We start from the raw sequence: 25,899 nt of genomic DNA on the forward strand, positions 1-25,899 counted from the left end.
CAGTGACAGGATTCAAAGGGACAGCTCCAGGAGTGAATACACTTTGTAGGTCTTTTCTAGGGGAGAGAAATGAGCACAATGGTTTAATCTTAATGGACTGCAGTTAGCTCAGTCAAACTTACTGTTTCCAGCTCTTTGTGTGCGTCCAGGGCAGTGGTTTCCCTGTCAGACTTCTCTTCCACTTTCTTCAAAATATTCTGTAGGGAAGGAAAGGCTGTGTTAACTCTGATCCCAATCTGACAGCATAGAAAAGTCTTTGCTAGCCTCAGAGTTATTTCTGGCCATCAGCCTAATCACAGGATAGGTGACAGAGTACAGTGACTCTCACCTCTTAGTTCCTCTTTTTCATTAAAGCCCGTTCCCATCTGACCTTATACCTAAAAGAAATATATCACGCAGACTCCTATTTCATAAAAATAAATGAATAAATAAAAATAGCTAGAGCTGGCACTAACAGACAGTGCTATTGGTAATCCTAGTGGGATAAGACTGTTTGGGACTGAGCTGTTTCCTCATCCCTAAAAGCATGTCCTCCAGGACAGTCTTTAGACAAGCTGGCAAAGCACAGGGGGAAGATGGCTGACCAAGTCTGGTCCAAGCCACCATGATGTAGAGTATTACACATGGAGCATTTCCATATTCTGCAGCTGTTCTGCACTGCACATTTGCGTGTCAGCATCCTAACCATCAGGCATCTGGGCTGATGGACTGTTGCTACCCCTCCTAGCAGCTCAACAAAGTTCCTCCTCAACTCTTTTGCTCAGTAAAAGCTATCTGACAAATTCAAACTAATTTGGGGATGATTTCTGAGTGACTGAAATCTTTTTTCTATAGTTGTTGAGAATGTCTGATTCTGTGGAAAGGCTTCTTCCAGCTCTGGGGTTGATCGTGGCTGTATCTAAGCCTCATTCACAACAGCTGGAAAGGAAAATTCCAGGAGTGATCCAGAAGACCTTCGGGAGAGATAGAAGAGCAAAACTCTACCTGCACCAGCAGCTTGAGCCGAGTGATCCGTTGAAATGGCAGAATCAGGAAGGAAGAAAAGGACAGGCCTTTGCACTTGGGATCCAGCTCCAGCTGTGAGATCACTTCCCGGAAAGCTGGCTTGTCCTGGCTGAGAGGAGAGAGAGGGAAGGTGAGGGCTTTGAATGCTACCCTGCCTGCAACTCTGGTATGTGGCTGGTGACCCAAAAGCAGCTTGGTCCCAGAGACAGCATCTGCCTGGCCTCTCTCAATAACAGAAAAGAGGGGAGGAGGGGACTGAATGCTTCTAGGTGTATTTTAGTTTAAATCTAGAACTAGTTATAGTGCTGGGGGAGGGAAAAAATAGATTTTTAATGTACAAGCCATGGTAGTGTTCACATGTGTTAGCACATCTAGCTCAGCAGCATATGCTGTGTGCGTAGGTGTGTGTGAATGGGGTGTGTGTCCAAGTAGATGAGTCAGAGGCATAATTATATATTTTTACACAGTTGGATCTCTGTGACAAGGTGAAATTCACACAGTCGTAAGAACAAGACAAGCCACAAAACAGCTCAAGCTTGGCTACTCCTGCCTGCTTAGCCGGAGGATGGAAATCATTATCTGACCTGAGAAGGGCATGGGCCATGCCTGGGCCTTCCCTGATGGTGTTTGCAGCAGATGAGGGCATTGCTGGGCCATGGACACAGCTGCACAGAGCAGCCTCACAAGCCCCAGCTGCCATAGTCAAAGACAATGCCTCTTGGCAACTGTGGGGCCCTGAGGAAGACTTGCACTGCTGCAGTCCTAGCTAGCAGTACCAGCATGGATGAGAAGACATTGCTAACTATGCAAAACCTGTCTTTACTGTGTGTGACTCGCAACAATCCAAGATAAGCCATTGTAAGTGTTTCTCCTTGCTGCAGCAGGTACTCGTATGATGCAGGTACTTGCTGCAGCAGATCACCAGAGCCACAGCAGAATGGACCTGCATGTGTCTGAGGAACAGCCAAATGGGGGGAACTGTGACACACCTCAGGCTTTGAGTTCAGCCAAGTGCTGCAAAATTCTTGTGCTAACTAGGAGCCTGTGGAAGGGAGTCTATTCTTTTCAATTTGCTTTAGGTTCTCCTGCAGATGAAAAAAATGCTGCCCTCTAAATTCGTATCTAAGAATACCTCTATCTCCAACAGGTCCTTTTCAAGCTCAAGTAATCCAGCCTATTGCTGCTTTGCTTCTGAGCGTTTAGCTAATGGCTCTAGGCAAACTTGATATTCTGCAGCTATACTGCTCAACTCTGACTCAAGGAAACCCTGCAGTACCCTCCTTTTGGAGAGAACAGTTGGCCAAGCTCAACAGAGGTCCCTTGAAGTGTTTTTTTTGCCTCAAAAGCTACAGAGCAGAGAAAGGAAAGAATTAGGGCTTGTAACACTCCCCTGAACCAGCTGCTGCTATGGGGAGGAAATACAGGGCAGCATGTGCAATGGGCTGTCCTGAAAGAATCCAGGACATTGTAACTAAAGAAAAATTAATTTACCTACTCAAAGACAAGCTTGTAGGCCACTCTTTGTTTTGAGCTGGTGTAAGAGTATTCCTACCGGACCAAAAGGTTTCCTAAACTTGAAAAATGCTGCAAAAATATCTTGGATTACATCCTCAGGCCTAGGTAACATCTGTGTGTGTAACAACAGAATGTGAAGAAAATGGATTTTTTTTTTCCTTTTAAGAAAACTTTGTTGTTCTGGAAAAAAAAATATTCTCAACTTTGGGAAGGTCAAATGCCTTGCTGAGAAGCTCAGTAAAAGAGTAAAAGGCTGTTCTTGTTGTCAGAGAGCTGTATTATATTCTTGGCCTTTCAATCTCTTGCCTCTACTGGCAGTTTAAAAATACATAAATTTCACAAGTGTGTGTCCCCATGTACACCATAAATATTTCCCACAGATGGGAACTGCTGGCTCTGAATTTACTTGGTATGTTACTTACATACTATATCACCCCACCCCAGAATTAAAACCTTTTAATTGTGTTTTCTTTTTATAGGTGCAGTGAAAAATCAGTGAAGTGGGAAATCCTGTTTCTGTGCTATCTAGCTCTTTCTCATAAATATCAAAATTACAGCTAAATCCGTGGCCTATACAATTTGCAAAATAATTTAGCATCAAGCACTGGAACTCACAGAAGCTGCTTGTAAGCTCTCTCCTGGTAGGTCTGGTTGGAGACGTAGGTGATGTACACAGAGAAGTGATTAACTGTATGCTGGTAGACAATATCACACACATCCGAGATCACAATATTCTCCTCCACCCGCTGCTCGAGGTCCAACAGGAAGCTAGATGAGAAACCCAGCGCTCATATTAATTGGGACCTGTCTGTCCCAGATAGTTCCCAGAAGAAGCCCTTGGGGTTCAAAGCAATGAATGTGTCCACAGGCTCTTTGAAAAGACAGTGGGTAACAGACTGCCCCTAGTCAGCTCCTCCATCCCTCTACAAATGAGGTTAGCTAAAGCGATGCCATTCAGCTGGACAAAAATCCAGCAGCAGTTGTCTTACCGCTCACTAACAGCCATGACATCCAGGACATTGGAGAAGAGGATGTGTGCCTCAGACTGGTGTAAGATCTTTTTCAGACGTTCGTTCTCCATGAAGTGAGAAACCAGCAGATTCAGACTCTTGTAATATGAGGCTTCGGAAGTAACCAGCTCAAACATGGCCTGGGGGAGAATCCCAAAGAAGGAAATCAGCAGGTACCTTCTAATTCTATAGAGAGGCAGACATAACATTAATGAGAACATCTGTGCTGCACACAGTCATGGACCTTGCACCCACCCTCCAGGCCCAGAGTATGGGGAGAGGTAAGCACGCAATGGTATTTGCCATGTGTTACACAGGATAGTGACTTGAATGGGAAGATTTCCTCCCTCAATCATCAGCCCTGGCTCCTTCTGTCTCTCTCCTAAGCTGTTTGACCACATTTCCTTCCATTGAATCTCTCCAGCAGAATTATCGCTTTTTCTCATTATATATAAGCAGTCTGATTTTGTGCACATGCACACATAAAGAGCACTTCATGGGTTCCTCCTTCCTTCCTAGTGTCACTCAGTCTTAACCTGAGGCTGCTCCAGGCACTGGCCCCCTCTATGCCCACTTGTCACAGTCCTGCAGTTTCATCTCCCTTTCGGGGAGTTCCCCCTGGCAGCCCCCATAAACCCTCCAACCCCGTGCTGATCATGACAGCACTGGCTTGTTGCTCTGCTCATTGTGGCCTATTGTGCTACCCAGGAGGGTTTCCTTGTACCGTCTACGCTCTTGTTTTAGAAAAGCCATGGTGTAGGGGCTGGGATGTACAGCACCCAGCACACTGCAGTCCCAGTGTGTGACATGCTCCTTGGGGCAGAGCTAATACAGAGCACACAGCTGTGGTGCTCCAAGCCCCTGTGTCTTCCCTGACCCCAACAAAATACAGCTGTTACTGTCCATGTGAGGCTCCCTGGTCAACCCTGGCCATACACTTTTCTGACCCAATTCACCAAGGACTGGGACAAGACACAGTAGTCCCTATTACCATAAGTCATAAATAATCCTCAGATTTCATCCCTTGCTTCTCCTGTTATAAGAGAAAACTCTGGAGGAAAGCCTGGCTTCCTCAGGCTAGGGATATGATCTGGGGAAGCAGAAAGACAAATTGGTCATTTGGTTCAGAGATAAAAAACAAGATAATGAGACGAGGATATAAAGCCTTCTGCCTACAGCAGGTGCCGCGGGGACAGTCCACTATTACCACACAAGAGCTCCCTTACTCTCCAGGTAAGACTTAGTTGTCTTTGTTCAGAGGTAGACAAAAAAGGTGATTATTTACACCACTACTGAATCCATTAGTTGAAGTAAGATTAACTGAAGATTCTCACAAGGGCTTCAACACAATGAAAAATCATTAGATGCTTCAGACATCTCTTGATGAAGGTGTGTCTTAGGCTCCTTGTCCTGGGGCTGGCCCATGCTGCCACTACTGAAAGAGGAACCTTTTGGTAGCTCAGTGGAAGTCTCGCTTCCTTGAACCAAAAGCTGCTTCGACCCTTGAGCCCAAGCTCCCCTACTGCCCACAGCTCCTCTTCTGCACCCTGGTGAGGGTGGGAGCTGGCCAGGCAGTGTGGGTGCAAGTCCCTGAGCTCTGCCGCTCTCAGAGGCTGCAGGGGCCCACCTAAAGTCAAGGAGATCCAATGGAGCAGCAGGTACATGCAGTATTTTTTGTGCTGTGCATAAATATCTTTCAAATTAGCTGGGGATCTGTCTTGTGGCTTGGTTGGGGTTTTGGGAGGTTGTTTTTTTGTTTTTTTATTTTTAAATAAATTATTTTAAATTCTTTGGCCTTTTCCTGGAAATATCACTATGCATCACAGAAGAACCTGAGGTACAGAGACCTGCGTTATATTACTGACACTGCTGCAGTCCAAGGTCTGGGAGGATGGGCGCAGCAAGGAGGGTCTCTTACTCAATCCAGAGCTGCTAAAATACCAGTTGAAGTGATGTTTCAGCTCTTTGCAGGGTTGGTAGTCTAGGAAATACTCCCAGTGGCCAGTTAAGTCAAAGAGGTGGTCCTTTCCTGCACCAGAGAAGGAGGCCGTGCCTGCACAGCCCCCAGAAGGGAGACAGAGCAAATGGTGTGGCTAGAAATGAATGTACTTGGTCAGTGTATGTAGAACAGCTGGTGTTTAAGGAATAAGAGGATGTTTTGTTTTTTTCAAGGCCAGATGCCCAATGAGAAAAGTGGAGGAGTATCAGCTTGGGTTCTCCCAACAGCTTCACCAAGGCACCCAGTGAAGCTGAGAGAGAACCTACCTCTCTCTCTCTGCATGGCAGGCTAGGTCCTAAATGCACGTCTTACAGCTTTAACTGTACCTTTTTATTTGATAAATGAGAGAAGTGGAAACAGGTAAAGATATAACAAAGAATAAGACAGGACATGCTGGGACAGTCTATCCCTTTCAGATATCCTAGGGACTGATGCCCCCAGTCATTTTGCACTGCAGCTTTCCAGACACTCCAAGCCAGGAATTTTTTCTGCCAGATTTGATTGCAGGATGGCCATGAGAGCCAAGACCAAGACCTGCCACTCTACCACAGCCTTTAAATCCTCAGACAACTTGCTTCATCTAGAAGGTTGCTTCCTGATCTGCAGAAGCCCCTCTGCCTATGTTTGGAGAAATTAATTTGTGTGTGTTTACTGTTCACCATAGTGGGAGGTGCTAGACCTGCATGGGCACGTGCAGAGTGCAAGCCATACTAAAGAAATAATGAAATCCATAGTGAAAATATCAATGCACAGGGTTCTGATTTAAAGGAGGAAAGTAAAGAACATCTCCACTGATTGGGACAAACTTCTGGAAGTGTTCACAGCATGTGCAAGGCACAAGTTTCTTAATTTACTTTGGAGATCCAGCTGGTCCTCTGCAGACCCAAAGTACCTACTCCAAGCAGCCCAGACTGCTGTTTCCCTTTTGAATGGTAAGTATGAGCTGCAAACCTCCTAAACTGGCACCAAACATCCAACCATGCGATGTGATGGTGTGATCTCTGTGGACTAACTGAACGTTGCTAGCTCTAAGCAGTCACTAGAAAAAAAAGCATGAGCTGCTGGTCTCAGAATTGCAAAAATAACTAGAAAAAAATTTGAACTAAATGTCAATTGATGTAATACTATCTTCCTGAGTCTACAAATAGTCTGAAACTATCTCTTGGAAACATGACCAATACTGTTCCATCAGTCCTCTGGGTCATTAACTTCATGAAATCTTATAGTCACATAAAACCTATACTAAACATTTTCATTGCTTATGTTTTGGCAGAGAGACTAAGAAAGGAAAAGAGAAGTGAAGCCTAAGGAAGAAGGAAATGTAGAAGATAAAAAAGGAGAAAAAAATAAGAGTCACCAAAGACAAGAGCAAGTAATCCTACAGGCTAAATTCCTATTGAGACAATATGGTGTTTTATTGCATAGATTAGAAATATCTGTTCCCAATGGCCCTGCTCTTCATGTAAACCACAAAGTAAGATGGGGGAATTCTGGTCTAGTCTAGGAGGGATGTTGTTCTGATCTGATGCCACGGCATTGGCTGTGACCAGCTCTCAGACCTGGTTGCCTTCACGGGGCCAGTCTGACATCCACCTGCTAGAAGTGCAGTAAGTCCAGCACGAGAGCTCTCTGGAGGTTTGAAATCTAAGGTTTGCACAAAGAATGAAAGGAAATTAAATATTTTCTGGACATTTTTGTGAAAACGGAACAAGAGAGAAAGACTGCCTACCCATCAAATGCACTCTTCCACACAGAGGCCATGTCACCAGTGTGCACAACGAGGTTCAAGTCCCTCTTTTGCTTGAGCAAAGAACATTTTCAGAGCAGCAGCTCTCTGATCTATATTCACACCATGACACATGGTGCCGATTAGTCTGTCTCTGCCCCTTTTTCTAACACCAAAGTGACCCAAATCCAAATAATCCCTGGCAAAAACTTTATCAAAGCTCATACATCTCAGCAAAGATGGTTCAGTTCAAGGTTCAGTTCAAAGATTGAGAATACTTTGCTAAACTATTTTTATTAGTAAATTGTTTTGGGCGAGTTCCACTCAGCTCAGAATCTACTAAAACATAGAAGATGAACATGGTGTAGGAAAATCAATACAGTTAGCAAGCAGAAAAGGACAAAATGAAGAAACTATACAGTAAATAGAACAAGGACAAACTGAAAGGTAGAGAACTGAACTGGGAAAGAGGAATAAACCAGAGCCACTCCACAAAATGGCCCTATCAATATCTAATTTAATGTTCATGCTGAAAGAAGTTTCACTGATTAAATGTTGTTTCTTCTAATCTCTGGATCACTACCTCTTCAGAGCCTAGTACCTTGGTGACAGAATTTGTTTTAACGTAAATCACATGTAATACAGGCAGTGTGTTTTGTCTCTAGTCACTTTTTCCTCCTGCTACATACATGTTGCCTGTCACTTCCTCCACGTTGACTCCATGTCAGAACCCAAACAGCATTTCTTTTGGCTTGTTGTTCTTGCATCATTACATTTTCTAGATAGTTAAAAGAAACCCCTTTGTGATTCATGTTTTGCTGTGTTTGATGTTCAACAGATGTCAGGATACTTAAAATTACCCTATCAATGACTTAGTAATTTCTGATAATTATTCCAGTAGCACATAATTTTTGTACTTCCCTGATGTCTGTGGTCTGTAACATGTCTTTTGCTTTTTCTTTTGGTCTTCCTTTTTCTGCATTTGCACCCACATTTTTGTGACATTTCCAGTTGTTGTTTTACATCTTACTACTCTCACATTCGCTTCAGATGAAAAAGGCTGGTGTGGCAGAGGCCATTGCTGCCTGAATTCTGTTTGAGTTCCTGGAGCTAATGGGCCATGCTGCAACATTGTTTTGCTGAAATTGCTGGGGGGTGGATGTGGTTTGGGAGGGAGGGGGGGGTCCTTTCCTGAAACTCCATTTTCTGGCTCGTTTTTTGCAGTGGGGACAATGACAAATTGTCTTCCGTGATACTTTTCACGCATCCATTGCTCTTCCAGTCAAGTTTCTTGTTTTGATGCTTGAAAACCACCTGTGTCTTTTTATCTTGTATTAATAAGCTGCTTAGTCATTTTCTGTCATCACCAATAACGAAGACGAGATTCCTCTTCTTGTCTCTCTCATTTTGCAGATTACTGCAGATGAGCAACTTTGACTGTTTAAGCCCTGCTCCATCACAGCTATGGTGGTGTTCCCTTCCTCAGCTGTGAACAGAGGCGTTTGCTTCACCTTTCTTTCCATTTGTGTACTGGTTTTCCTCCCTGTGGTCTAAATAATACTCTTGTTCTACCTTTCCTGGCTGAAAAGCTGCAAGCTCTTCTAGTCTCTGTGTTTACCACAGCTTTGAAGATAAAATGGGTCAGAAAGGTATGATTTTGTCCTTAAGACATTTACTCCAGAATTTCTGCTGCCTTGTACTTCAGGTAAATTCCTCCAGTTCTCCTTCATGAAGCTGAACACTTTACATTCACTTAATCAAGTCCTCATGTACAGCTCACGCTCCCAATTCATATCCAACGTAAGTACAGTTCCAGCACTGCAGGAGCAAGCAGTGCTTGCTTATAGCAAGGCTGAATTCAACATCATCTCTTTAATTGCCTCAGTGATTTCTCCAGCCCTCCTTGTTTTCTGTCCTTGACTCTCCTCACAAAGCAAGTTCTCCTCTTTATCTATTCAATGTTCAGCCAATTTCACAGCTTTCTGGCTTTGAGCAATTTTATAATCTCTTACTGTGCTAATCCCAGAACAAACAGGAAGAAAATTTCAGCACTGATAAACTAACATCAGGGGAAAGCACAGCACTTCTTTAAGGCAGCACTGTCCCATCTCCATCTGCTTTATTTCTCTTGTTATTTAAGCAGCGAGAAGAAAATTCAGCACACTTAATGTTGGGGTTTAGCAGCACAGAGATTTTTTTCCTTAAAACACCTACAGGTAATGAATGTAACTCAACAGAAATGGCAGGTTTTGAAATCTATAATGCAAACTTTTAAGTGAATGTTTCTCTGTAAAAGACTCTTCATTTTGAACCAGAAAGAAAAAGAAAAGCTTGTAAAAAGCTTGTAATTTTTCAGATGCCAGATTGTGTTTGTAATGCTGGCAGTTAGAAGTACCGTGTTTTGCCAGGTAAACAGAACAAATCTGATATGGAAATAACCAGTGCAGAAGAACATGGAAAAGCAACAAATCATTTTAGTCACCTTCAGCCATAACCCTGACACACTAACAGCCTGTGCTTGCCAGCCCAAGCTACCCTGTATAAACACCGGTCCCTTCCACTAAGGGTGTAAGTAACACAGCCCTGCTCATCACATCCCTGCAGTTCACAAGATGAGCCTTTCCAGTGTTACAGTGAAGTTACAGCCTCGTCCAGGACTAGGGTGGCACTGTATAGACAAGGGATTCATAAATGCTGATTGTGCCAATCCAAGTAAACTTAGGGGGAACTGCTCACACCCTGAGATGTTCTTCAGCACTTTGGATACAATCTCATGAGCCAGGGCTGAACAGATACACTGCCACAACGGTCTAACCAGAAGCAATCCTGGCACAGGAGTATAGTAGGACTCACAGGATAGAGCCTTTGAAGGCCTATTGCTCGTATTACAGCACACACCAGACATTAAACAAGGCTTGTTTGTCTCCACTGCTGGCTACAAATGCAGTGCTATGCATTGACAAAGAGCACTCACGCTCCCCACACTATCCAAAATAGCAACCAGTTGTAAATCGTTGTGTGACTGATGTTTTCATTAATTGAGGCAGCTACCCCCACCTACTCGTTTCACTGTTTGTTGCAGCCCTATAAATTAACAGCGTATGACTCTTAAACAGTGATGTCACTGCACTGTATGGCTAAAATGCAAATATACTTGTCGTTATTTTTTACTGTTTTGCATAAGACTCCTAGTAACAACATTTAAAAATAAGGAAGCTTATCAATCTCTATCTCTTCCCTTTCCGTTAATGCCATCATATTTAAAACAGATCACAGTTAATGGTTAGATTCTTCTAAGATTTCTGGGGGAAAGTATGTATCCTGCTACTAAGTTCAGAAGAGGATTAATGTGCACTGGGAACCAAAAGCTCTACTGCAACAGCCTCTTCATTATCCCTCCCTTTCTTTGTAAATTGCTCCTAACACTGAATCAGAAAAGGGAAAAAAAGTTATTTTTTGCTACAGAAATGTCCAGCAGTAATAGCATATAGAACAACATCTGTAGTTTCAAAAAAAGAGTGAGTGGTGCTAACCAGTGCAACACAGAAAAGTACTCAGCAGGGCAAGGCTTGTCTGTGACTGCTATGAAGCTTTTCATTTTAAAATCTTGATTGTTCGACTTAATTCACTCTCACTCTTTTAAGCAGCAACCCAGTTAAGAAACACTCCACCTTCCCCCATTACCTCCTGCAGCTTGATCTCATCTGGCTGGAGGATGCTGAGGACCCCGCTGCTCCGGATCTCAGGAAGATCCTGCCATAAGTTGAACCTGGAGTTGGAGTTCCTCAGCAAACTGATTTGTGGTGGAGCTTTACTTTCGGTTGTACTTGTAGGTTCTGCTTCAGATGGGGTTTCCTCGCTGGGTGAACTCTCCTCAGGGTCTGTCTGTGAATCCTGCAGTCGTCTGGTTTCAATCTCCTGGCGTGTAGATTTATCTCGATATTCCTGATACAAGAGCCCTAGGAGGCAACATTAACAGGTCTGAGCTTACAGCTGAACAAAAGAGTAGAAATGTATTGTGGGAAAGGATATTTGGTTTGCATTATTTCACCTCAGCAGAGGTGAGAGATATCCCTTCCGTGCTAAGCGAAAAAGCCAATTATGGCATTCCTGTTTCAGCCAGAAGTGGAAACTATAAATGGAAGGCTATTTCTAAATCTAAAGTGCTGTCAACAATCTGCTCTCTCAAAACATTTAGTGACACAGTTAGATGAATCCATGATCAACCGGAAGCCATAAAAGAGCTGGTTTGTTATTTGCCAGACTTTTAAATGTTTCTTTTAAACCTTGATTTTCTCTGCAATATTATTATGTTACAAGTTATATAGACTGATAGGTATGTGTAAGTGTTCATCTGGAAAAGTAATACTGCATACATTGAAACTACTTTAAAGGAGCAATTTGATGGCCATGAAAATCCGTAAGGAGGAAACACTGAGCTGCTGTTAAGGCATTGGACAGGTGAAGCATTGGGACAACAAGCTACAGTTACTAGTTTGTTTTGGTATTGACTTCGTGGTTAGCCTTGGACATGTTGCTTAATTTCCTTCTGTTTTCCTTCTTGGTTTCTATGATGATTGAAGATACAAAATTAACATTCAAAAGGTACCTGAATGGCACAGCACTAAGGAAAAGGCTCTGAATTCATACCATCTTGCCGCACATCAATCACACAAGGTGTCTTCTGAGTTTCAATTACTAACTTCAGGAGCAGACGAAATTGCACAAAATTTGCCCCCACCCCTGATTTCAACTGACGGCACGAAAAATGTAGGAATCCTGAAATTCCTGGGCCATCTTTAGAAGATCCTTTGTCTCTCCTAGGGCTTTCTAACTGTCCCATTTCTCTTTCTGAGCCATCTGTAGGACCCAGAATATTAATTGCTTGAATATAAAATGTAATTTTGAAGATACGAAAAGACAGGAAAGCATGAGCCTGCTCTGAGTCACTCTCCTCACTCAAATTGAAGGAGCGCAATTTACATTATCTCCCTTAGTTTATACTTGAATTGCAAAGTGTAACATGAATGAATAAAGAGAAAAGTCCTTGATGTTACCCCCCCCAATTTATTTTGTCTGAATCATTAGGGATTAAAATCTATCTGGTCACATGCATTCACGATATTGGATCTCAGAAGCAGATTCTGTGTGTAATAAGGTGAGAGACAACTGGGTCAGGAGTTTGTCTAGGGAGGGCAGAAACGTAGATGTTACTGCCTATTAAATCTTTGGGCCAGTTTTCACGAGGGTCTGTATCAGTCACTGTTAAAACTACATCAGAAATATGCTGGGGAAAAGCGCAGGCACAAGGACAGCATTACGGCAGTCTGCGAGTGTATCCTGTTATCTGTTCTCCCTGGAAAGACATTCAACACCGGATTAAAATAGCAATAAGGGTAGCTGTGCCTAGGAAACCATACAGTCTTCTGTTAGCTTCCTACATGATAATCGAAGAGAGGAGACTTCCCCTGAAGTTTTGCATGCTGCTGCTACTTACATAATTTCGCTCTACATCAACTAGGCTTATATGACTTTCCTAAGCATTTCTGCCTGTTGTTCAGCATCAGTGAGGGTGCTGAGGATGTAGTGGGGTGGAAAGGGCCCCTTCAGGAATGGAGCGGAGAGCCTGCTAAATCGGAGCTGCTCTCAGTGGTACTGATCTGTAAGCTCAGGCTGTGCTCGAAGGCTCTGGTGTGGTAGGGCACTGGATACTTTCTGCCACACCAAACTGTGCACCAAAGAGCAAGACAGGCTGGGAAGTAACACCCTGCAGCAGTATGGGCAGTGCTTGACTCAAGGGAAAACATGCTGGGAAACTGAAGCATAATCTATCTATTTTACTCATACAGGAGGTAATTATACTTGCAGTGTCTGATTGTACAGCCATGTTGTGCTGGTGGCTCTGCCCTGCAAGTCAGAGGCAATTAAGGATATTTTGTGTAAGGGGGATTTAGTGTCCCTTGTGCAGATCTGGAGATCAGCCCTTTAAAAAAGATTCTCAAGACAAATTTCCCCCTTGCTTTTAAGGAAATAAAATCCAGACAATGAAACTTGATTTTGTTTCCAGGTTCCTTGTCTGACCAACCAAACAGGTAAGACCTACAGAGCCTTCAGTGGCAGGCAAAGGCAAATACGGACACAGGGAGATCTGATTGACTAAAGGCATCTACCACCAGAACTCATTCAGAAATGACAGCAAGGTAACTCATTTTAAGGAGGGAGCTGAAGAGAGACCGGCTGAAGCTCTACCCCAGACAGCAATATGAGGAGGAAGCAGAAAGGTGATACCAGAAGAAAGACAAAAGACAGGTAGATGTTTAGGTAGAAGACGGATAGGAAGAAACAAAGAGGGTTGTGCTAGCAAGGATAAAAGATTTCCTCGCTATCTTGGTGTAAAAGGTCCATCTGTATGTCAGTAAAGAGGTTACAATGGGTAGAGCAAAGGCTTAGATGAGAGAGAGAGAGAGAGAGGGAGAGAAGCCATGCAAAGCCTACTCTAGATGAAGCAGGAGATGGTCACAGCACAGGATGGGTGGCATAAGAGATGCAAGGTCAGGGAACAGGGTTTTGACATGTTGAGAGAGCAATACATCTGGGAACTGACTGAATGTGTAGAAAGAAGCTGAGATTAGTAGCTGAATGTGACTCAGAAGATACAATGATTTAGTAAATGCTTACATTTAGTAAGCAAACAAGTACAAAATGTCAGAGACCCGTACAAGCTCCATTCATTGCTTAATGTCCCAACTGCCCCTACTGTGACCTGGCTAAAGGTTAACCATGTCGTCAGAGCATGGGTTTGGTGTCGCCTGTTGACTTAAGTGGTTAAGGCTGATCTTCCTAAGGGGTGTTTACATAGTTTGTATAGTACACAATAGACTTTTCCCTTTGTGTTTATTCCATTTAATTTTGCTGTCACAGTCTCCCTTCCCAGCTCTCTCAAAAACCGGGAGGGGAATTGAAAAACTAGTTACTAATTGTGGAAAATGCTCGCCTCAGAGAGTTCGCAGTGCTCTTAAAGTAAACGTTATTACATTGAAAGCTATGTAAAATCTCAGGAGGTCCAGAGACGTTTTCTCTGAAATTCTCTGCTCCAGTTTCAGGCAAAAAGTCCATTAATGCCTCAAAGGCAGGAGGGAGGGAAGGGAGCGAGTGTGCTCCAGCCATTTGAAATGACCTCTCTGTTGGGGATTAGCATAGCATCTCTGGTTGTGTCAAAACCCTGTCTCCTCCATCAAGGTGCAACAGACCTACTTGCAGTTACACTGGCGTGCAGAGCTATCGCACGGCTTCCCTCTGATATACAGCACATAAAAATATATATGAATATAGCAACTGGGTTGCTTTGAAGTCCTGCTGGTTTTAGTATTTTTATCATGCCTCTTAGCGGCACAGTCACAGTAAACTGACAACGTATTGACACATCTGCCTTGGGAGATTAGTGCCTGCAAGGCCAAAAGCAAGTAACAGATCTGGCATCATCTATGCAAATTGTTCACCACTTTCCTCCAGAAGGCCCCGAACTTGGCTGTTTTGTCTGACAGACGCTGGCAGGCTGCTGGTTTCACACCAGCCTCTTTCCCCAGCACTGTCCCATCAAGCGCTCCAAGAATCAGCGCTGCCTGCCACAGCCTGACACCAAACTGCAGCCGCTCTCCTCTCCCAGAGACAGCGTGAGAAGCCTCCTGGTTCCTGCCAGGGAGGTTCACCTTGCTGCTCATCGCAGTTATGTATCTGATTTTCCCATGCAAAGTGCTAAATTCCTGCCCTCTAGATTCAAGCATCTTGGAGATTTATTTCCTGAAATTGAACAGAACTGTTTAAAAGTGAAGCTTCTATATTCCCACCATTAACCCCCATCCCGAGGCAGGTTTTACTTTGCAGTTGCCCAGATCTCTCTAAGGAATTTCACAATTCAGATGTGGGAAACCAAGAAACAAGCTGTGAAGGTCCTCTCCGCATGCCACACACACAAAAAAAAAAAAATAATAATAATAATCAAAAATACCACAAGAGCAAAAGCATAACAGTCCTCTCCTCCACAGCCACCCAGATAACCTCAACTCTGCCTTTACAGAGACCACAAATGATAAAATAACGTACTCCTCCCTTGCAAATGCTAGCCAGTGGCTGTTACAAATACACGCTGACCCCGGTGCATACAGCTAACGTCCAGCGGGATAGCTGACCCAGTACTTTAGCCTTACGCCTTTTTGAGTACGCAAAATGAGATTTCAGCAGGAAGCTGGCTGTAGCCTTAACGATTAACTGCTTCATAATTACAAGAAGTAACCATTATTTATGAATGAAGGTAAAGCTGCTCAGCGACACCATTAAATCTCCTGCTAGGCAGCATGCAAACCTGATGCCCCTAAAGACAGCAAAAAGTCACCGCTACGGCCATGGTTATTATGTTTTACACCAACGGCGAGAGGTTTTCCCAGCGAGGACTGAGAGCTGGGTTCCCACAACACAACCGCCTTACCCCTGCCTGAGGCTTCCATAAGCGGCCATGTACCGCTTGGGTTTACATCTGGGTTTCATTCGCTAAACGCTGCTGGTCTGGCGGGTTTCGGGGGACGGGTGAGGGGGCCCGGCCCGCCGCGGCGGCACCTCTAGGGGCTGCTGTGCTGCCGCGGGTGCGGGGAACGGGAGAGCGGCGAAGTTGTGGGAGAGCGCGGCCGCCGGACACCCCGGCCGGATCCCCCCGCCGGGTCCGCGGGGGAGGACGGAGGCGGGGGACGGCTCCTTACCGATGTGCTCGATGAGGTTCCTCCAGGAGTCGGCCGTCATGGGGTGGGCGGGCGGCGGCGCCTCGGCCGTGGCGGTGGCGGTGGCGGTGGCGGGGCTCTCCTCAGCGGCCGCGGGGGGCTCCCTGCGTGTGGGAGGTGCAGGCACCCTCAGCCGCGGCGGCGGCGGGGCGCCGGCGGGACCCCCCCTCCGCCCCCGGGCGCGGCCCCTCGCACCCCCCCAGTAGCCACCCCGCCGCTCACCTGTCGGGCTGTCCCGCCGAGCCGTCCTGGTCGAGGGCGCAGGCGGCGCTGAGTGCCGCGGCCAGCAGCTCCATGGCCGGCGGGGGCAGGCGGCTGCCGAGCAGCTCCGGCGGCGGCAGCGGCGGCAGCGGCGCGGGGCTGGGGGAGCCCGGGCGGTTGCCACGGTAACGGGGGTAGGAAGGCAGCAGCCTGCGCGGGAGGGAGAGGGGAGCTGCGGCCGCCCCCGGGGCGCCCCCGCAGCCCCCCGAGACCCTCTGAGCCCCCAAACCCCCTCAGAGCCTCTCCTCAGGCACCCACACAGGCGTCCCCATGAGCTCTCCCCCCAAAATCTCTAGACACCCCCCTCAAATCCTCTCAGAGCCTCCCCTCAGACCCCCTGCCAGGCGTCCCCAGGGGCTCTCCACCCAAAAAACCATCAGACCCTTCCCAAACCTCCTCAGAACCCCTTCGGGCTCTCCCCCCAAAATCGCCACAGAGCCCCTTCAGAGCCTCCCCTCAGACCCCCCTCAGGCATCCCCACAGATTCTCCCCACAGAGAACCCTCAGAATCCCCTCAGAGCCTCCCCTCGGGCTCCCACGAGCCCCCTAGCCCCTCACAGCCCCTGTCTGTGCTCCCAGATCTCATCCGAGGCCCCACAGAGCTCTGCCAAACCCCCACGGAGCCCTCTCAGCCTTCCCCAAATCCCTCCCGAGACCCCTCAGAGCCCGTTAGAGTTCCCTAACCCTGCTCCCTCAGAGCCCCCCACTGCCCCTTCGGAGCCCCCCAAACTCAGCCCTCAGAGCTCCCACCCAACCCCCGAGTCCCTCCACAGCCCCTCGAAGCCCCCCTGCAGACCCTCTCAGAGCCTCCAAAATCCTTTCCGAACCCCCACAGATCCCTCAGGTTCCCCCCCGCCCCCGCCAAAATCCCCTCTCAGAGTCCCTGACCCCCTGCAGCCGCCCACCCGGTGCCCGGCACCCCTGCCCGCAGAGACCTCCTCAGCCCCCCAGCTCCCCTCCGGAGCTCCAATGCAGGTCCCTCCTCTGCCAGGAGGCTGACTCCCTCCTCCCCAAGGGCCCCCCCAAAAGGCAGCAATCCCTGCCCCAGGGGCCCCCCACCTTCACAGGCACCCCTACCTCCATCCCCCCTGCTCTCCTGCAGAGAGACTCCTTCCTCAGATGCACAGAAGCCCCTTCTCCATCCCCTCCCTCCCTCCCCAGCAAGGCACCCTCCCCCAGCAAGCACCCCCCCACCCCATCCCACCCCATGCACCAGCCCGAGCCCCAGCCCCTCTCCTCCACGCACAGCCACCCCACAGCGGGAGGGGGGTCCTGCCCTGGCACTGACCTCTCCTCCCTCAGACCCGGGGCATAGCGCTGCCCCCCATCCCCTGCACCTCTTTGCCTATGTGCGGCTGGTGCTGGCTTTGAGGGAGAAAAGGGGGTGGGAGAGGGGGGCTCTCCTGAACTGCTTCCAGATCTGGTGCATATGGTGCATTTCTTCTCCGGGAATGAAACCCTGAGATGGAGGAATGTAACTGGGAAACTCAGCCTAATCCCTCCTGCCGGGAACTGCACCCCTGATTACCCCACAGGATTGACCGCTATCCTCCTCTCCTCCTCCGGCAGGGCTTTGCACCCGTTCGGTCATTTCCCCTGTCTCCCCTTCCTCAGCATCGCTACTTCCATAAGGATATATTGTCTCGTTTAGGCAGTAAGTATCTCAGTACTCAATGATCTATATCTGTCTTCGTTCAGGTAATTGTTTTTCCGCCTCAGGGATAAATCCTCTTGAGCTCCAGAGTACGGTTACACCCTCGGATCGGTTCGAGTGCTTGCGGACAGGTTGGGTGCAGCTCTTCCCTACACGTTAGTAACCCCCAGCAAAAAAACGTCATCTGCACCATATTGCAATTGAGGAGTTAACAGTCAGAAAACGCTCAGCTATTCCTCGCGTTCGCTTTCTCCCTGTTGCATAAATAACTGTGTTTTTTTCTGTAGGTGATAACGTAATTTATGCAACAACATAAAATCCATGTGTTGGTCTGTATGTGTAAAATGGTTTCCTTTTTATCATTTTTATATTGTATTTGCTAAATGATACATCAGGATAGCTTCCAGTCAGCACATGAGACAGACATTCAGAAACACTCCCTCAGCTTATGTGAACTAGATCTCGATCTCGCACACTGGAGAGCTTGGTCCTTAAGTCATTGAGAGGCAGAATGGGAGAGAAAAACAGCTGGAAATGTCGGTGGAGGAGTTTGAGGACTCAGAGAAGACTGTCAGTTCAGTCCAAGTCCAGTCCCGGACAGGGAGGTCAGAAGGACCAGACAACGGATAGGAAAAATTAGGGTGAGGGTGAGAGCTGGAGCCTGTTTTGCACTTAGAGAGGAGGAGGAGGACAGGCTGACAGCTGGGGCTGTACAGAGGGAGATTGTCATGGGGTAGATGGTCAGTATGGTATGAAAGTGGGTTATCAGCCATGAAACACCAGGGCTAGGGGGTTTGGGGAGACAGGTGAGTGAGGGGGCAGCCAAAACCTTGTAGAAGAGATAAAGTGGCAGAGACTATCTGAAGCTCTGGCTAATGACTGATGTTTTGGTGGCTTGCTGCCAGGGCAAGAATATTGTCAAGGGTTTTAGTAAGTGGGTGGGATGCTAAAAAGCTGCTTTCTTAGAAAAGGGGAGGGAGGACAGTGACTGTACTGACCCTCTTTGTTATCTTGAGTTCTGGAAAAGCAGGGATGCTGTTTACTATTTTCTAAAGGGAAGGACCAAGAGCAGTGGGGAGTTCTCCCTAGTATGCAAAGCAAAGTCAGTGCATAAGCTCTTACTGACACTGCTAGAGTGAATACATATCTGAATATAACTTTTGGGTGTATCTACTAAAACAAAAAATCTTTCAGAAATATGCATTAAGAGTTTAAAAGATTCTAACCCCCCACATTGCTTCACTCCCAAGGGTTGAATCTGTTGCAAATTGAAATTTCTTTTTAGAAAAAGCGTCTGGGTCATAGTATGAAAAACATTCACAAATAGAAAGCATCTTTTCAAGATCCCATAACTGTCTGGTAATTTGATCCTGCCTGTCTTCCTTTTTCCTTCAAATTTTCCAAAATAATTTCACTTTTGGTCTGAGATGAAAACCTGAAAAATGTCACTGGAAGTAATAATGATAATAAAAATGTTGGAAGCTAGGAAGCAGTGAGAACACCAGCTGAGGGTGAAGTGCCCCTTGTGGCCATGGGAGGCCACAGCTTGTATTTTCGTGCCTCAGAGATCTGTTCCACTGTGTAGCAATGACTAACAGTCTACTTTCCCTTCCTTTAGAACTTTTTTCTTTTTTAATTGTAATTGGGTCTTTCAAAACTGTTGCTCTTTCTTCATTGCCAGGCTTATGCTCATACTTCATGTTGACATACAGAGAACGTCTGTAAACCCAACAAGTGCCTGAGAAATACTTTTTCTCCCAAGTGAGGTGACAGAGTGTTCCCAGAGCTCTGGGACCGCAGTAAAAAATGGTATCTAGCAAGAAGGAAGTATTTTTGTCCTGCAAAAATTGTCGAGGTTTTCCAAAGCTTGCTTTTCTGTTTGGGGACAAAACAGAGAGCTTTCCAAGGTTGTCATGAAAAATGAAGGCAGGCAAACAAGTGATTCTCTCACAGCGGTCTGGTGGCTGGGATGTTCATGCTGGGTGTGGGGGATCCAGGTCAGAGTCACAGCTGTGTCATTCCCTCACATCCCACATGTTACTGCCTGTTCCAGGGCGGATCAGTCTCTCCTCCTGGAGCTGCTCTGCTTTCTCTGGTCACTGGGAAAGGTGCTTGAACCTGGTGAATGCCTTATTCACCAGATACCACTTAAGGCAGTCAATACTGGACTATTTCTGCTAAGTAGAATAGCTCCGGCATAGCTGCCTCTCTCTTCCTACTTCCACAGTTGTTAGGACTTTGTGTGCAGTTTAAGCTGACCTAGCTGCTCAGTTCCCCTTTTCACTTGACTCCCTGAGGCAGATTTCTACCTTCACTTTTATGCCAGCACTCACGCTCATCTCATTCTTGGTGAGCAGGTTTGGGCAGCTAAACTGGTGGAAAATGATTCATTTTTTTGTAGAACGAGCTTTGTGTGTGTCTGGATTGTCTCACTACAGGATGAGCTCAATGCAAGTGCCAGCACAGCGGAGGTGGCAGACATGCAGATGGATGGCAGGACCATGGCAGTGCCACCTTGGTTTATTTTACACTGCTGTGGAACTGCAGGCTCAGGCAGAAGTTCCCACTCCACCTAATCTTAACCATCCGGGTAGGAGTTTGGAGGAGTTTTTCTTTTCTCTCTCACTGTATCAACAATGAATTTGATCCGGAGCCTATAAAGCTTCCCCCCAAATCATCAAAATCAGTAAAATCTCATTATGACAAATCAATTTTCTGACCAAAACCCCTGTATTTCATCTGAAAATTCCCTGTCAGTTGTAGGGGGAAAGAAAGAATCTGACTCCTAGAACAACATACATTAAAGCAATTAGTTAAAAATCCTACCCCAGCACCACACAAGCGGTGCTGCATGCCCTGTTCTCTTCCTGGTGACAGAAGTCATGCAACGCCCTGACAGACCAAAGCCCAGTTTTGACTCAAGAATTCTTAGGATCCCCAGCACGCAGGCACTGAAAATGATCCTCATGGCCATCATTAGATGGCCATGCTCTGGTGACATGAAGCATGACCATGGTTCAGCTCCCTGTGGGCAAAGGAGAGGAGGTTTGAGCTTGCAAAAAGGAGTTAATGTGATTGCAGACTGTTCCCAGCTTCACTGTACTGCTATTGGGAAAGATTTTAAACGTTGGCTGACCTAGTCCATGGTTGCATTTAAAATGTGATAATTGGTGTGAGTTTATAATTAGTTTATTACAATTATCTCATTTAAGTTATGTTTGCAGGATGAATTTCCAATCTTGGCCTGTATTTTCAGGTGCTAGTAATTTTGAAAAATGATTAATCATTTTAATTAAGATTTCTTATGTTCATCTAAACTCAAAAGCAATCCTTAGAATAAAGCTGTGCAAAGAGCTTGTTTTCAAATGATGCTGAAATGCTTTTTTTTAATGTTCTGTTATAGCAGTTTTTAGAAATTAGACCTCCTCTTCCAGAAACTAAAAAGAGAAGAGGCAGTCCAGCAGATCTTATTCATGAAAAATTCCCCAAACCCTTCTAGTCAGTGGGAGTTTCACACCAAGAAAGGCCACAAGATGAGGTAAGAAGTGCTGTTTTAATCTGAGCTAACCAAATTTGTGGAGAAGTGTGAAGTTAGTAATAGATTTGAATAATGTTATACCTAGTCAAGGATATTTTCATACTTCAGGTTCATTCAGGTTCTCTCTGTTCACGTGTGGTTTTTAGCAGTGTTTTTGACAATGGGTGTGTCTGTGCAATTTTTATGCCTGTTTTTTGACTTTTTAGTGGGAGATAAGTAGAACTCCTCATCCCTAATATTTTTAGAACCTAAAGGCCAAGAGCACATCTGTTCTCCTGAACCTCCTTAAGCTTTCATCAAAATACCTTAATTATATCTGTTTGGGCTGGCAGCCTTACCAATAACTAAAAATGTTCAGAACTTCTTATTATGAGATCCTTACCTTTAGATGCTTCTAACCTTTTGATGCTCATAATCATCAGGGTTACATTTTTACTTACTGACCATCTGCCATAGACAGGTTATTTTTTATGTATTAAAAACAATTAACAATTTCTTAGGCTTAGGAAAATATTGTTGGATCCTTGTTAAAGGAAAACAGAAAACCTGCTGTTCTATCCTTTGAGCAACTTCGGTTTCTGTTGAAATACAAGTTGAAATTCGGGGTTTGCCAGGGCTTTGTCTTTGCCACACTTAGGAAAATCCATAGAAATTACAGGCCCTTTTCCACTCTCTGCAATACACACAAACTCTAGACTTAGATTTTAGCATCTAAAATCCCTGAGCTGCTGCCCCTGGAGAGAACCTGTGTCCTGCTCAGGGCTGACAGAAACATTTCTGATATTGCAGCTGTAAAAACTGCCTGGTCCAGTTCTAGGTGCTGTGAATAAAGGCCGTTTCTGCTATATCCTCAGTGATCCTTGTGCTGGGTCCAGGCAGGACAATGAGAAAACTACTTGACTGAAAAACAGACTAAGTGAGACTCAAACATGGAGAGGGAGGGGCTGTCTTCTAGGCCAGGAGACTGTTAGGAAGAGAGGAACTCACCCACAGCTGGGTGCTTCAGGAAATGGTCAGTAGGAAAAGGCTGTAAAATGTAGCCCTGGAGCAAGGAGGAGGGGTGGGACACTGAGACTGTATGAGGAGCCAAGGGGTGAAGAGCCTGGGGAACGGCAGGACACTGAGATATGAGCCGCAGGAGGGAAGAGATAGGAATAACGTGTCTGGGAAACAGTACGCTGAGGAAATCGTGTGGGGAATTACAAGGTGAAGCTGATAGAAAAAGAGTGAAACAAAGAGATTGTTTGAGATTGGACTGGTATGTCCAGATGAAGCAGATCAGACTGGGAGAACTGGAGGGCAAAGCCTAGACCTTGCTGGGTAATGAAACCATGACTGGGCTGAAAAACCTGACAAGCAGAGACTGGGTGGAATAGGTGGGCAGACTGGGATGGGGATCCCCATTGGCTGCATGCTGGAAGGGTACTTAATTAGAATTGCATTATGTTATTGCTTACTATTCTGTATGATCCTGTGAAATATGACATTTTGACATTTTAATACCTATAGTGGCTATTTTTACTGAAAATGTATTAGTTTTCTAAATTCTTCTCCCTGCAAATACTGTTGCTCTTAGACTTTTTAAGATTCAGATTGTACAGAAAGAGGGATGGGAAAAATTATTTATCTATTTGTCTGTCTGTCTGTCTCTAAAAGACAAAATACAAAGGTTTGGTCAACACGTGTTTGCACCAGCTATTCCTGACTTCACCACTTGCAAATCGAAGCACCATTGGCAGCATAGAGAAGAGGTGACTATAAGAAATTTATTTCTTAAGTAGAAAGAAACTGCTCGAGTGTGGTATAGGACCTTTTGCAATACAGGTCCCAGTCTCTCTAGAGGCCTTCCCCCGCTTTTCCGGTTAAATCAGGCTATAAAAGCAGTGCCCTCTGCTGCCCAGGACAAATAGTGCTGGGCTACGGGATCTAACCCAAATTCACACAAGCATCCTTCAGAGTGCTACACTATTTTACATGCATAGTGTTTCTTTCTAATACACGTGTTTGCAAGAATACAAACAAGGTAGATTCCCTCTTGCTGCTGAAGGTGGCTATTTGTATTCACTGTTGTAGTACTTCTATTCTTTGAGCTTAGATCAAACGTAATCACATGATTTTTAGATGACCCTCATTTCTCTGAATTGGAGGTTTCATAACCAGCCTAAAGAAATCGTTTGCTCTGCACTGGTAGACCAATGACCTCGCAGTGACCTTTGCAACATGAAATGTCACACCAAGTTTCTCTTCCACTGTATCTACTGGCCCATAATAAAGACACATCATTTTTGGAATCTGACTCAGTGGGAAATGGTAGGTACCTAATACAGTCATGCTGCTAAAACATCTGTATTGTATTAGAAATGAAGAGAAGTCAACATCCTATTAGCTGGTAATACAGGGTAGACACTGATTAGTGAATCTCCTTTCTAGGGTTTGAAATGACCAATTTGCTGGTCTCTGTGGAGCTGCTTTCAGCTGAGGCTGACAGTTGTGGATGGACACCCTGGGTGGATATTTTTCTGTGATGGCTTTCTATAATCTCAGTCTGCACAACTGCTGCCACTCTGAAGCTGGAAGGACTGATCACAGTGGGAAAGAGCAGCTTTTGGTAAGTTCAGTTCCTTCCAGGTCTTTGACTCTGGTTACTCTGAAAAACAGAAAGTTGTGCTAGAAGCTCAGCACTGAAATGTTCAGGGCAAGTCAGCCGAGTTGTTGGGAAGCGGCTCGTCATGCAAGGGGTTTGGATCTTTGTACAATGTGGGAGACTGGGAGACAAGACACGTGATCTTGTGGAGAACTCTAGAGTGCTTAGGGGGAGCTGGGGATTGCATAGAAGAAAGGTCATGGGAAAAAAATCATTTGAGAATAGTTAGGCATAAAAATGCTCTTAAGAAGTATGTTATGGAGGGTGTATGGCAGATTTTGGAACACTAGCAATAATGTTTGAGGTCATCTTGTTTTCCGACATCAATGTTCTGAGATCAATGAACTCCTCTACTATTCTGAGAGCTTTCAATGACTCATAGATTCAAGTCGCTGGTAGGTTTGAAGGAGCCTATGGTGCTTTTCCTTAATCGGAGTATTAAAGAATATATCCCATCTGAGTACAATTCAGATAATTATTCCTTTTCCTGAGACGTTTATTACGTTCCCCAGTTGTGTTTACTTCTTGTCCTAAATTATGTAGCACGGCTATTATGTGAAGTGACATCGCTATCTGTGAAGAACACATTTGTGTCAGACACGCTGGTTATCTTCATGCAAGGAGAAAGGATTGTGCCTGCCCAGGCCTAGCATTTATATAGTTGCTGTAGGATGCTGCTGAATGTGAAGAGATGCAGCCCTGATGCCCCACCTGCCCTCAGGGCTGTGGGGGTTCACTCCTGAGAAACCCATGGACCTTCTCAGTGCTGGTCAGAGGTGCCTATACTGTCCTTTCTGCAGAACTGCTAGTTTCTGCTTTCAGAAGAACTCTTAGCTGATAGGTACCAGTTTTGTTCTTTTGGGGAGAGGTTAAATGCATTTCTTGAGACCAGTGATAATATTTTAGATGCCTTATTTTCACAATTGCCTCTTTTCCCCATAGAAGGGGGAGAATAGTGATTATTGCAAATAATGGCAATATCCTTAGGCTCCTGCAGGCTTTGCACAATGCAGATTTCTAGTGGTTCTCTTATAAATTACAGCCAGTCTTTTGGAGAAGGGAAGAGGGGTACACGGGCTCAGTTTGAGCTGGAGCTCTGGTCTCATTCTCTGCCAAATTTCTCTGCTCAGTTGCCAAGGACGATGCCACTCAGCAGCATTGCCTGCTTTTTGCAGACACATTACTTAGAACCTGTACTGACCTGTCAAGCTCCGTGCGCAGCAGCATCTTTGACAAAACTGACTCCCAGCACAGGCTCATTGTTTCCAGCTCCAGGGAGAATCAGAATTTGCATGTTTCAGAGCTGCCTAAGTGGCAGTGTCAGGATGTCAGAGCCTGACAGTGATGATTATTCCGCAAGGAGAGGAAGACAGGTTTGACATTGCAGCAGATTCTAACTGTCTAGTTTCATATGCTCAATTTAATGCCAAAGGGCTATCAATTTTAGCCAGGGCAATTAATTTATTTAAACCCAACTTGGCAGTTTGGCTAAATTTTTTTTACTGAAGCCCTCTCCTTAAGGAAAGGTGCCTGGAAAGGTACTATGCATTACACCAATACAGCTGGGTTCAGTAATTAGGACCACACAGTGCAGTATAATGCATGCACCTTTAGAGGGCAAGTATTTAGGACTTTCAGCTTGATCTTCCACAGCACAAGTACGGACTATCTCTTAGTTATACACACAAGAGATGAGGAGCTGGAGAGGGAGTTTGGGAGAATACCTCACTCACATATTAGAAAATGTAAGGCTAGGTAACTGCTCCTCTCTCTGCC

The 25,899-nt window shown here is 45.5% G+C and overlaps 2 protein-coding genes across 2 annotated transcripts in view; one reads left to right on the plus strand and one right to left on the minus strand.

Annotated features, from left to right (window-relative positions):
• The window catches only part of NGEF (neuronal guanine nucleotide exchange factor), a 39,362-nt gene that overhangs the window by 8,928 nt on the left and 4,535 nt on the right, over positions 1-25,899 (minus strand). Inside the window, exons 3-9 of the mRNA XM_072867657.1 lie at positions 16,249-16,437; positions 16,009-16,130; positions 10,940-11,214; positions 3,510-3,670; positions 3,136-3,288; positions 985-1,114; positions 123-197 (exon numbers count right to left, since the gene is read on the minus strand). Coding sequence (XP_072723758.1) covers positions 123-197; positions 985-1,114; positions 3,136-3,288; positions 3,510-3,670; positions 10,940-11,214; positions 16,009-16,130; positions 16,249-16,437 — 1,105 coding nt within the window. The remainder of the gene's footprint in view (positions 1-122; positions 198-984; positions 1,115-3,135; positions 3,289-3,509; positions 3,671-10,939; positions 11,215-16,008; positions 16,131-16,248; positions 16,438-25,899) is intronic.
• The window catches only part of NEU2 (neuraminidase 2), a 33,451-nt gene continuing 28,966 nt past the window's right edge, over positions 21,415-25,899 (plus strand). The window contains exon 1 of the mRNA XM_072867658.1: positions 21,415-21,479. Within this exon, the coding sequence (XP_072723759.1) occupies positions 21,415-21,479 (65 nt within the window). The remainder of the gene's footprint in view (positions 21,480-25,899) is intronic.

Source organism: Ciconia boyciana, chromosome 7, assembly GCF_034638445.1.
Source record: "Ciconia boyciana chromosome 7, ASM3463844v1, whole genome shotgun sequence".
NCBI lineage: Eukaryota > Metazoa > Chordata > Aves > Ciconiiformes > Ciconiidae > Ciconia > Ciconia boyciana.